Source organism: Hydractinia symbiolongicarpus, chromosome 10 (assembly GCF_029227915.1).
Source record: "Hydractinia symbiolongicarpus strain clone_291-10 chromosome 10, HSymV2.1, whole genome shotgun sequence".
NCBI lineage: Eukaryota > Metazoa > Cnidaria > Hydrozoa > Anthoathecata > Hydractiniidae > Hydractinia > Hydractinia symbiolongicarpus.
This window is the reverse complement of record NC_079884.1, coordinates 339,993-353,316: the sequence shown is the minus strand read 5'-3', so window position 1 is coordinate 353,316 and position 13,324 is coordinate 339,993. Positions and strand designations below refer to the sequence as shown.

Below are 13,324 nucleotides of genomic sequence, written 5' to 3'. Positions count from 1 at the left end.
ACAGACTTCAAGTCTTTACCTGCCAGCCCCTCATCACAATGAATATATTGAACAAACTCCTCACGTATATTAAAATTACTGTCAACAAAACGTAAAACTAAGGACATTTGCTCTTTATTAGATAAATCAGCAGCTTCATCTGCCAGAATAGAAAAGAAAGTGTTTGATTTTACTTCTTGGATTATTTCATCCAAAATTACAGATCCACAACAGTTGATTAATTCATTCTGGGTTTTAAGATGGTCAGCAAGAGCTGTATCTCCACCTTGTACTCTACTCCGCAGATGGATATACATATGTATTTTAAATTAAAATACATATGTATATCCATCTGCGGACAGAGTTCGCATATGATTAAAATAGTTGGCATATCTTCCTTCTTTCTTTACAACTTTCACGTTTGATACATGGGCACACTCTCGACACTGAAAACAAGAGTAACTTTATCGATTATTTCTTGTTTCAGTGCAGAGGTTGTCATGTTTACCTTTTCTAAAAAGCTTATAAAATGTACTTTCCTGTGGATGCAAAAGCAAGTCCAAGTTTTTCTTGGCCATTGAAAACTGATTTTAAATTAAAGTTTGATTTTTACCATTTCTATATCCGCTACTTTGAATTGGCCTCCTGGTCACGTGACATATTTTATTGATTTAGTTTTAGTTAGCTTTTTTGCGATATATACTTTTATTGCGTTTTCATTAGTCTGAAAGAGGTTACAAATAAATATGTTAACACTATAGTGACGTAATTTTTCTGTTTTCAAAAAAAATTTAGGACTTCAAAGGTTTTAAGACAATTTATTTAAATGATTTCCAATCCGTTGTGTATGATATGCAATGTTTAACATTTAAACTCATATCAGAAGATGGTAGGACCACACCCTGAGATTTTAACTCTTGTTAAATGTTACAAAGTGGTCATACGGTTGCTGTCAAAAATGAGATGCATTAGTTACAGAAGAAAACAGCTCCTAAAAATTACCAGCGGTTGAAGAGTTTTGCGAAATATGAATTAAAAAGAAAACCAACGATGAAAACTATGAAAGCTACTATGAAAAGTGTTTTGAAAATACGTATGATTGATATGTGCGTGTAGACTTTGAATTTCACTCAAGAGCGCTAAGCATACCTGGCAAGAACGTACTCGCATACACAAAAGTTTTATTACGATACCATCATAATACTTACTTGGTGACAAAAAGCCTAGCCAACTACCGAGGATAAAAAATATACCTGGCATTAAATTAAGGGCCAGGCGGGTAAGTAGCAATATGATGGGGGACTGTCTTCGTATATCGGAACGGAACGATCGCACGGGAGAAACTTATCAATGTCTGTATGCCATAAAAACGCAGAAAAGTGTGGTATAAAGAAACTGGGTTTTTCAGACTGTCAAAGTTGCTTAACAAATATACCTTATTTTATAAATCGAATTATTTAAAAAAAAAAGGGCTAAAAAAAGGTGATAAGAAAAACAGCAAAAGAGTGCTGGAATCAGTACGTAGATGTCTAAGACAAATATGTCTTTCTTGATAAATATAAAATCGAAGCTTTTTGTAGACAGTTTGGAGCATATAAACGAGGCAATATGCCACTATAAAATATCAGTATTGATTGTGATAATTACAGAAAAGAAATAATGTTTTTTTATCTATAACAATATTTCGTAAATTATTGATCCCACGCGGTTTTGTACAGTGCGCAGGCCCCCGAGTATTCGCGAATAGCAGATACGGTAAAATAGTGACCTCGAGTTTTCGCCGGCATGTAACTCGGTTTACCGTAGAAATGTGTAACTCCCTAACTTTGCAACTTCCTAGCTTCCCGGTTTTGTAACTCGTCGCTTTGACATGATTGTTACTGAACACCTTTCGTTGATCACGTCTGAAAATATAAGTGATGATGATATAATTACTTCTTAGAATTTAAAACTCTACGGTGGAGAGCATATATGCATATTTTTTCGGATGTCGGCATTTGAAATTTTTTTCTCACAAGCTCACCGACCTCACGCCTCGCCAACTCACCAACTTACAACTAGAACACTTACCAAACTCCTATGTAAACCGGAGTATGTGTAAAAAAAAAAAGAGAGAAAATAGTATAGAATGTATAATAAATTTCTGCCTCAGGGGCACCTAGAATGATATGACCATTTGAAAATTATGTAGCCATATTTGCACCTCAAAGAACCAACAAATAGTGACACTCCCAATTCTGTTGTTTAATTCACATTTGGGAAGTAGTGTGGTGGAGACAATAAAAACTTAAGACGTCTAGAGTTAGTCACTAAGTTTTTCGCATATTTAAAGCAGCTAAATGGGGCAATCAGCGATATTTTTTAAAAAATAATTTTGTGAGGAAACAATTTTAAAAACGTGATGGTTAAACGGTACACACGCTTCATTTATAAGAATATTAAAATTCAAACTGGGCCTGATTTTTATAAAAGCGTGATGCATTATCACCAAAATAAACAAAGGGGCGACGGTGGTTGTGCAGACGAGTGTAAGGGTTGCTAAAAAAAGCAAAATGAGCAAAACGGTTGTGTAGAACAACTTCAAGAAAAGGGAGAATAGTGTACATCTACATGTTTTTTTTAAGTACATGCTTTATTAGAATACTAGGCTGGAATTTTTGGTTAAACACAATTGGTCTATTGTTTAAATAACAAAGAAATAAGAATAATGACCAGCCTGGTTACAATTTTGATGTTCTTATACACAAACCATGTAATAGATTTCAAATGAAATATATGCGCCGAGTTGATTTACTGCGTCTATGCCTTACGTTAGCTGGTATAAAGAAGGGAAGTTACGAAATTTAAGACTTTGATGCACCTGGTCAAGGACCTGGACGTTGTGTTCAGTATTTTGAAGAAAAACACTTTGTGCTCGGGAATGTTAATCCACATGCGAAAAAATTGTCCGTTGACGGACACCCCGATCATTATTCAATGCGAACATAAATCCATGTTGTATATTTTTTTACAATTTTGCAAAACCAAGGTAATGCTAATGCATACTTTTAGAAGCTGGTAATCCATTCACAAAACTCTTGCACCAGACGCAATAATATGTATAAAATTGATACGTTACATTTTAAAATAAGTTCTGCACGTTAAGCAATTCTCTTTACGCTATCTTCCCAAATTGTTTCTGTAGTCTGCACAATACAATCGTCATTCTTTTTTATGGAGAAATTTTATTGCATTTTAAAAATGCTGACATTGGCGAATAAACAACCGAACAGTTATTAGAATGCTTTTCAATCGCCTATTTTTTTTTCAAAAAATTGCATTACAGAGTTTCATACCGCGCAGGTGTGGGCTTTGCTGAATCAAAGATTTTATCATCTTCTTTTCCGATATGCCACCTTACACGTGGAGGTTTTGATGTTGTCAGCATAGTGGTAAGACGCAGGAAATCTTATTTCTCTTTTAAGTGAAATTCTACGAAGTTGCAAAAAAAACGAGCCTTTCTTGCGCTGCAAACAAATTGAAAAAATGTCCTCTGAATAAACGTGACTACGCTTAAGCTAGTATTGTGTTATGAAAATCTTTATCAATTCAACATTCCCGTATTTCAGATAACTTTTGCTTAGCATTTTTTTGTTAATGAAATAATCTTATATTGTAAATAATCAAATGGCGTGCAAACAATAGCAACTTCTTATTCTCCTGACAGTTTTTGACTAAAATTTACTTATTTCCTTATTATGTGTTTGAACAGAACTGAAATTTAACTCTTGACAATTTTTAGAACGGTTCTGATTGATCGCACTAAATTTTTTGACATTCTCATGACATACCAAAGAAATTGTTGACATTCCTGACTTCTTTCTCTATCATTACGACAATATTTTGAAAATACATGACAGAGTGACAAACGAGAGCTCAGGAGATGACGAAGTGTCCTCAAAAGGAATTTAATAATCTTTTTTTTTAATCATCATTCTTAAATGCGCGTATGCACGCCAATGTATACATTACAACGATCGCAACCAAAATTTGCTTAATTGAGATTTTACAATCTGTAGATCAACAATGAAGGCGGTCCGTCCTTTTCCTAAAGGTTCTCATCTTGGATCCTGATAAAAATTTCGCAGTAATATATTAAATTATCCTAATCTTTTGATAAAAATTCCTAATTTGATGTTATATACAGTATAAATTAGCATAAATACTTAACGATACATTTAAAAACAAAACTCATGGCTTAACGTTTATCATCGGATATATACGTCACTTTAACACAAAACGTCTCTTCATTTTTACCATCGCGATCATTGATGAAAATAAGCACTGTGGTGGAGCCCTCTGACTGCTGTGGCAAGAAAAAAAGACCAATATTATGCGTCTCTCCTCCTCCCAGCTGGAAAAAAAAATAAGTGTTATTACTATTTATTTTTTCAGTGAATGAAACATTATGCGAATGCTTAAAATGACTTCTACGAACTGTTGTAATAGCTTTACTTTAGTGACTTACACGAAAGTAAATTTGAGCGATAGTAAAGTTCACCAGAGCTGTTACAATTTAAACGTACTGTAGTTCGCCATCTACTAATCCTGATAAGTCACGGCAGTAGCACTTTTTACTTGTTACCGTCAAAAATAAGAAGACGAAAAAAGAGAATCGAGTACATCGCTAGAACCACGCGAAGCGGTTCGTAGTCTTTCAAAGCAAACACAATCGACATACCAATACACCATCTTCTTTAAACTGAACCAAATCATCACGATTTGTTTTAAAATAAAAGTTCTTTTTCACCGGGTAGGGGTTCAAGAACGATATTTTCTAAAGAACAAGTAAATGCCAGATTTAAAATTTAGTTTGAAGTATTAAATAGTACTAAGAAAGGTAAAAAAGTTACTTTGTTTGAGCCTGCTCCACCACCAACTCTTAAATGGACTTCAAATGACTTCGTTATCACAGGAGGAGAGCAAGTTGTCATTACAAGCCAAGATTTTACCAGTTGGTGGAATTCTTGATCTAATTAAATACAGAAGAACAAAATTAGTTGCACTAAAAACTTAAACTTGCTGTTAAATAAAAAATCAGCAACCAGAATAAGCGATCTTCACGATCTTATTGTGGCGCACAAAACATTTATCTCTGTATTTTAATATCCTCAAAACAGCCAGTTCTGACGATAAGTTTTCTGTCAACTTTTGGGGGACCAAAGAAATCCTTGACAAAATGTCTATAGATAAATGGGCAAATCTCAAAGTTCGTGGGCAAATCTCAAAGTTCGTGGCCAAAAGCAGTTATGAACACACTTTCTAAAACAGTAATTGCAACTCGTTTTACGTCAGACTTGAGAAGTTTTGAGGGCTTTTAATGGGAATTTTCAACACTTAATAGTATAAAACAATTAAAAAAAGGACAATTTCATATTTTTCACAGAAAATTGAGAATATTAAGTAAAGAATAAATTTTTGCTGTATCCCCATGTAGAATTTCTATGTATTCTACCATATTGAAAAAGAGGACGCGTTGTGATAGATTTAAAAGTGATATAAACTTACCAACTACATTCACAAACATCATTCGTTTACCAGAAACTAGCGGTCGTAGGGTGAAACATACTTCTTGTACGCCGTTTGACATCAACATGAAATGATCTTGAGGCGCTACCTATATCACAAAAATTTTATATCTCAGCAATGACAAACGGTTGGATTAAAAACATCTTAAAATTTTAACAGCCTAAAAGATTGAGTTTTTATTACAGATTTTGAAATTTTGACTTAAGAAAATGTCTTTTTAAAAACGTTTCCTAAAAACTCAAATCAACAAAATCTTTCAGACATGAAAGCAAACACAAAAGGTGATGTTTATTGGAGAGATTCACCTTGGTCACACATACCTTCAATTCATCAGGATTCGATGAAAAACATTTCACCATTCGAGATGATTGCGTCCCTTTTAGAAGGATAGAGAGCTTGCTGCTCTGTCCCTCCGTGGCATTGATATCAACTCTAAAACACAAACATAATACACTTCTGCTTATTAAGGTTGTTGTTATGGCAACATAAGAAATAGCTTTTCATGTTACATACCTTTGCAATGAATGCACGTAGAACTGCCATATTTGACATGGTTTGGTACAATACTTATCTCTAAAGAAACGGACAAAGACTAAATTTTCGGAAGCAATTTATCAATCGGAAATTCGTTCAATAGCTTGAATGGTTACAATTCAAATAATTTCAAAAAGGGTTATAAAATTTTAACATTTCGACTTAATTTGTAAATGTTTTACGCAAGGTACTGTACTTACATAAAGACCAAAATAAAGAATCTATTAACGCTAGGTGAAATACCACATGGAACCTTAATGAACACTTCGTGTGGTTCGCCGACGCGCTAAAAATAAAAAAGAAATTAATAGGTAACCCAGGTAAGGGTTTGAAACGATACGAAACGAAATCCTTTTTAGTATAACTTACAACTTGGTGCGTTTCACAGATCGCTCCATCGTCACTACATTTTGCAACCACGCGAGGAGGAGTGCCGTCAGTAAGTATGGACGAACCTGATAAAAACAGGCATGTGCATATTTTCTCTTTACTTTATCTATATCTGCTCCAACCTTCACTTTAACACAGTGTTTTACTGTCGCAAAATATAGAAAGACCTACTTCAAGAAAGGTTTGCAGGCAGAAAACGCATTAACTTTCGCGAGAGATCATGCTTTTTTTGCAAACTTCGAGAAAAAAAAACTTTAACGGTTAAAGAAAAATGTGAAACAAGAAGCTTAAATTTTGATATATTTTCAGAGTTTTACCCCCGTCGTTACTTTTATCGTGATTCAGAAGTTCGGAAGAGAGGAATAAGGGAGGTGGAGGGAATTTATGTTATAAATCACGTTGTATGTCGCGAGGGATTAAAGATTAAAGATAAGGGTGCAGCACTGCCTAAGCACTGCTTATTTGATAATAGGTAAAAAATAGTAGAAAAAAACTTTAGTAGAGAATCATCTATAATTTCGCGAATTTTTTGGAGTTTTTTGCACGAAACTTTCTGTCTTAAAAAGTATTTGTCGAGGTTTTGTCGCAAAAACCCCTCCCTCCGTTAAACAGGACAATTGCTTAACTTTCATCTCCTAGATGTGAACTTACTTCAGTAATACGCGCGCGATTATTCGCGTGCTAAAGTTTTTTTCTCCGAATTTAAGGCATTTGTTTGTTCGCGAAATTTTTTCCTTCATAATACATATTTCTAAATCAGCATAACATCGACCCTTCGAGAAAACTATCAGGCTGTTTAACTGACATAATATTTACCTGGTAGCGTATGCCACGGTGGCAAGCGAATAGCTTTCTTTAAGAAGGTTTGCTCAGGTTGATAAAATCGAAAGGTTTGGTTGATCGTGTGAGGGTGAAGTTCGACATGAAGTATAAGAATTGCCAGTGTTTTGCTCTCGTTACCATGAAATAAAACCTAAAATTACAACTCATGTTTATTTTCCATCCCGCCAACCGTCAAAGATTTTTTACCGACCAAACTGTTTTATTCATATTCCTTCTACTTTGTACTTCAGTAAAAGCAGGTAAAATTTTATATTCCCTATTTTATGATAATTATTCCAATTATCATTCTGGACGTTGACGAACCTAAACCTTTCAAAAGTACTTAGGTACTCTTTACTTCGTTTTCCTGAACATACAAAATAGAATACGAATATGACAAGAACACTCCTTTAACAGGAAAACTTAAGACAATGTTTTAACGCGAAACTATCATGTGGAAAGACAAGAATTGTACATCTACTTGAAAAGAACGACACAAGATACATGACGTACGACGACATATGACGTACGACAACATATGACGTACGACAACACAAGACGTATGACGACACATGCCGTACGACGACACATGACGTACGACAAAATATGACGTACGACAACACATGACGAACAACGACACAGGACGGTGTAGTCTTTAGATAGATTTAAAAGAATAAAAGTAGAGCATTTTAATTGTGAAACATCTGATTGGACGCTTATTGTAAGGACGGTGCTTAAAAGACGTAAAAAGATTTATAGGTTGCCTTTATATCTTTTGATGACAAAGTAGTATCTTTCCCAAAAGTCTGTAGTGAATAATCATTGGACTTTGTGTACAAAGGATGAGACGGACCCTAGAATAAAAAAAAGTTAACCCTTGAGAGATAAGTCTTTGCTTACAGCTGCTTGAAGTAAACAAGTTTTAGTACATGTTCAAACAGAAAAAACAATACCATTTCAGGTGCGATGTGTTGCGAAGTAAAACTTTGAAACTTGAATGGTACGTGAACAGTTTCATTTGCTTGTATGAACAGTTTAGTACCCGCTTCGGTTGATGACGTGAACATTTGCTCCTCGATTGCTGAAAAGAATTTGCATACATAGAAAAATATAAACATTTCTAAAGTTTGGTTTCCATCTGGCGTTAAATCGCGTTAATTTTTTCGCGCTAACTTCTGACCTCAGAGTTAATCATATTGAGTCTTTAGCGCAAGGACGTTTCCATTAAGCTTCGTTTCCATCTGGCGTAATTCGCGGTAAGTAGATGCGCTAATTGGAGTTAATTTTTTAACGCCCAATTGAAACGTCGATGATGAATTAGCGCACCTATTGTAACTCCAATTAGCGCGCGGGCTAAATATCAATTTTTTTTGATACTTTAACGCGATTTAGCGCGAACACACTTTTGTATAAAAGGATATGTGTTCAAACACTATTTTTGCAAACATTTTTTTCACAACAGTGGGTAAAAAATGCTATATTAAAAAGGTATTCCTCCAGAAGATGGTTATATTCTCCATATTGTCCCTCGTTTGATAAGAAATTCACGTTATAAAAATCTCGACAGTTTTCTTTTTTGGTTTTTCCTTCTCCTTTTAATTCGCCTCATGAAAATCCATAATATAATGTGGATGTATTTCATCAACAAAATGAATAAACCAGCGTCAATTTTACTTCAATTAATGTACCTGCTTAGTGCGAATTAACGCCAGATAAAAACCAAGCTTAAGCAACATTTTAGACACATGACGCTTTAAAAGGAGGCATATATAGATGATATTCACACACCTGTGTTTGTCTCCGTTTGTTGTTTCAAATATCGCCATTCCTGTGGATTCACAACAACTCTAGAAATAACAAAAAAATATGTGATTTTGGCTCGATCAATATATCATTCCAAGTAACAAGCTTCGGACTGCAAAGTATTTCTTTATTGTTTCAAAATTCTACTACCAAAGTTTGTTATTAACTTATTAAATACTAAATTATTGATTCGTAAGTGTCACCCTTTTTAGTTGAAGCTTGTTTTTAAATAGATAAAAATAATTAGAATATTAAAACACCTGTTAAATTTGGTGAAAGTTAAACTGTTGATTTTCACTTGATATTTCAAAACTGACAAACCGCGCATTTATTTGAGAGGTGAATAGTTCCTTCGTAAATAATGTTAAATTTAGTAAGAACTTACTGTAGTTCTTTATCGTCGAGTGTAATCATGACCACGTGATCGTTGGGATAAGGATTCTTCAAAGCGAACTCAAAAAATTCTGCATGTCCTAACGAAGAGTGGATCATATGATGGGTAGTGACGTTCTCTTCCAAGATCGATAAAATGTTGTTTGATTTGTACTTCTCTCTGTCAATAAGAAACAACGGCAAATAGTCAAAATAGTTAAAATAAAAAGCTTACATACTGTTCACAATAATAAGAAATGAGCAAGTAGAAGGTATTAAGTCTACTCAAGGTTGTACAGTGAAAGATTCTCAACAGAGGACTGGAGTTTCAAATCGGTTTTACAAACGATGAGAATGCCATTCATTGAGTGCTAGGCCGGTCAGATCTAGTTGAATAAATAGATAAATAAATTAATTCTCACCTGTACAGTTGGATTGTTCTGAGATCTCTCGTTCTTTGAATTTTCTCTTCTTTCTGGAGCTGAAAAGAGAAAGAATCACCTTCAATGAAGAAATTCTAAATGCTTTTTTCTTTCTTTTATTTTCGTGATCGTGCATTTGTGAGGAAAGTTTTTATCGCACAGTTGTCAATCTAAAGACGAACTAAACATCTAGTCACAAGAAAAGGCAAAAAAAAAAAAAAAAAATTAGGTAAAAAAAAGATGTTTTTAGGATTTTAGTTACGCCGTTCACAAAAAAAATTCTTTGCTACATCCTGGACATCAAGCCTAAGTTTTGTAAAAATATTTTAAAATCTTTTCTTTATACGTTCAAATACAAGAAAAGTTTGAAACTCACTATGAAAGGCGAAGGTATTTCTTCACCACCATTTAACTGACGAATTGCTTGCATTCTTTCTATTTTTCTAAATATAAAGCTTAGCAGTAATAAAGCAGATTTTACAAAAGAAAAATTTGAGGTAACAAACCTGGGTTATTTAATGTCTTTAAATATATTACCAGTAAACCACATTCAAACAAACATTCAAACATTCGCCTGAGTAAGTTTTCCCCAAGAATGGCAGAATTTTCAGTTCTTAATTTAGCTACTAATTCTGAGTTTCCCAACTCTTGAATGAGCTTCAGGGAGACATATATCCTGTACTGACTCAATCAAACTCTTACAGGAGCCGTTATAAGTCACCACACCTCACCTTTTGCGTATTAAATTTGCTTCATTTTCTTTCATTTTCTTCGTTTTACCAGGCACGTCTTTTCTCGTCAGCAAAACAGTAGCAAGCTCAGCATCGCAGTCAGAAACCAATTTAGCTGTGGACGTTGCTGATTTTTTAAACTGCTGAGAAGAGGGATTTCGTGATGATGTTAACAATGGAGCACTTGGAACAACAGTTGATTTAAAAGAGGGTGGTAGTTGTTGCAGTTTTTCAGAATTCGTATCAGGTAGACAACCTATGTTGGCTAATCGCAGAAACAGTTTCGCTTCCAAAGAAATCTTTACACCAGGAGGCTGAGTAAGACCAGTTTGTAACACATCGCCAGCTAGTGTTGGATTATCTTCTGAATATTCCATAAAAACCACATCCAACTCCTCTGACACTTGCACAGCGGGTTTACCTTGTCGAAGGAGGTGCTTTAAAGCAATCGACGTTGAACCAATGAGCAGAAGCGAGTCTCCATCCCACATGTCTATATAAAGTCTTTGCTGTAATAGATATTTGAGAAATGAAGTTTTTTCGCCAGGTTGCAAAAACGAAGGATCCACAGTGTATTTTATCTAAATAAAAATGGGAGATTTATTTTACATGTTTTTTTTTATAAGAACTCCAAAATTTTGGCTGAGGATGTGATTATTAGGGATAAAATCAATCTTATTAGTATTTATCAAGGTGTATTTTTATTTTTTATTTACGTGTTTACAAATGTAAGCCAAACTTTAGTTTTAATTGCGTTTTTCGCAGAAAGATCTCGATATACGTCTCAGAAACTATTGTTGTTTTTGCCCCTTTTTTATTTTTATCGACTCAAGCTGTAGCTTGCGAGTTGCTTTTTTTCTTTCTTGAAAGATTTGAGCCTTAACCTGCTTATAAAATGCTGCTCATAAAGAATAAAAAACGTGGATGTGATTCACCAGAAAGCGGTGTAACATTACTTTCATTTTTTATAAATTTTTATAACCTTGAACATTTACTCCAAGTACAGCATTAATCTGTTGTTTACTCTTTCGCCATATTAAACTGAATGCAACCATGTCAACCTGAATGTTTATGATCACAAAAACACGCGGCTACAAAAAACATAACCAAATGAAAATTCTAATGAAAACTAACATAACAAGATGTATATATTTCTTACCATTAATCCCGGAGGAGAGTGTGTTGATATTTTTCCATCCCTGGTGCTTTTTTGTAGTATAAAAGGAATGTCTCCATGAACCCTATCTGCACCATCAAGTTTTTTTAAATGTAACCTAAGGTAAGATAAGCAAAATAAAATAATATAGAGATAAAAAACAATACAACAAAATAACGACAATAAAATAACGACAAAAACAACAACAACAACATCAACAACAACAACAACAACAACAACAACAACAACAACAACAACAACAACAATAATAATAATAATAATAACAGCAGCAGCTTGAGCAAGATGTAACAAATTAAATTTCTAAAAAACAGTAAGAAACTTAGCTATATTACCTTTCTGTAGTAGTCTGCGGAAACCGATAAAACTGAAAGGTGAAAAAAGCAGTTCTATGACCGCACCTAAAAAGGGAACAAATAAAACTAAATATAAAAAACGGAAAAAAATTCTACTCTATCAATTTCAAATTATTTCCCGAATGCAATCTTAGATAATGAGGTTTTAAATACCACCGTTTTATGTGTTATTAAAATATTCAGTCATAAAATTTTATAAATTCAATAATAGCAGAAATGATAAGTATGGGCATTGGATTGACTAAAAACTAAGCAGGATATATTGTTATTTCAGAAGACTACCTTCGTAAAATTTTCCAGGAAGACTCATCAGAAATTATACCTTGATGCTGCAAGGAACTGCAAGATAATTTCATTTGCATGCAAAGGATCTCGATTCTCACGTGCAATTTCATATTTCACAATCTCCTGGGGATCGACAATGAAAGGGTGATTTCCCTGTGTGTCTGATATCTTCGGATACTCCACTGTGTGTAACAAAGAGTGTGCAACTCGACTTAATGCAACTGGCCTAAATTTATTGATCAAGAACATTAATATTTAAAGACAAACAGAAGTACACATTTAAAAACTGCAACACCATCTTACTTTTTGCTTTATGGCAAATTGCTAGCTTAAGAAAGACGTATGGAAAAAATACACTTTAGTCTTATAGCTATTGAAATTTTAGGTGTTTATATTTCAGACCAAGCAGTAAGAAAAAATAGCTGTCTTACTTTGGTGTTTCCATAGCTGATACGATCAAAGGGGTGTATTGTTGAGTACGTGGTAGTTCCGTTAAATGTTGGACTTGTTGCACATAACGCGGAGTCATCATTCTAAACAAAATTGCAGACATCACATCACAGAAATAGAGGAACACTAGTCCACGGACAAGGTGTCAGAAAAAAATTTGGGTATAAAAATGTGCTGAAGCTTAATGACATGATAATTTTGTTCTACAGTTTTTTAAAAGGATTCAGATTGTCCACTGTATAGATCGCAATTAGTCAAATACAGCTTTGTTGTGAATATTTCATTTCTGTTATGTTGCCTATCTGTATAACCTAAGTTACACTTTGAAAAGTTAACTAATTGCTAAAATTTTTGCCGCATAAAAATACTAAAAAATATTTGTGCACAGTGTGCAAAAAGGTCTCAATCCTAACATTTTAGTCACGACATTTAGGCAAT

At 33.9% G+C, this 13,324-nt stretch overlaps 2 protein-coding genes across 2 annotated transcripts in view; both read right to left on the bottom strand.

Moving 5' to 3' along the window:
- The window catches only part of LOC130662397 (uncharacterized), a 72,426-nt gene that overhangs the window by 23,122 nt on the left and 35,980 nt on the right, over positions 1-13,324 (bottom strand). The gene's annotated exons all lie outside the window — the stretch shown is intronic.
- Positions 4,110-13,324, bottom strand: part of LOC130662396 (nephrocystin-4-like) — a 28,093-nt gene continuing 18,878 nt past the window's right edge. Inside the window, exons 13-32 of the mRNA XM_057461256.1 lie at positions 12,868-12,969; positions 12,474-12,662; positions 12,131-12,196; positions 11,781-11,895; positions 10,622-11,202; positions 10,267-10,333; positions 9,891-9,949; positions 9,482-9,649; positions 9,082-9,140; positions 8,247-8,374; positions 8,058-8,147; positions 7,288-7,444; positions 6,451-6,536; positions 6,282-6,367; positions 6,061-6,120; positions 5,868-5,979; positions 5,527-5,635; positions 4,872-4,990; positions 4,700-4,795; positions 4,110-4,372 (exon numbers count right to left, since the gene is read on the bottom strand). Of these exons, the coding sequence (XP_057317239.1) occupies positions 4,217-4,372; positions 4,700-4,795; positions 4,872-4,990; positions 5,527-5,635; positions 5,868-5,979; positions 6,061-6,120; positions 6,282-6,367; positions 6,451-6,536; positions 7,288-7,444; positions 8,058-8,147; positions 8,247-8,374; positions 9,082-9,140; positions 9,482-9,649; positions 9,891-9,949; positions 10,267-10,333; positions 10,622-11,202; positions 11,781-11,895; positions 12,131-12,196; positions 12,474-12,662; positions 12,868-12,969 (2,605 nt within the window). The 3' untranslated portion in view covers positions 4,110-4,216. The remainder of the gene's footprint in view (positions 4,373-4,699; positions 4,796-4,871; positions 4,991-5,526; positions 5,636-5,867; positions 5,980-6,060; positions 6,121-6,281; positions 6,368-6,450; positions 6,537-7,287; positions 7,445-8,057; positions 8,148-8,246; positions 8,375-9,081; positions 9,141-9,481; positions 9,650-9,890; positions 9,950-10,266; positions 10,334-10,621; positions 11,203-11,780; positions 11,896-12,130; positions 12,197-12,473; positions 12,663-12,867; positions 12,970-13,324) is intronic.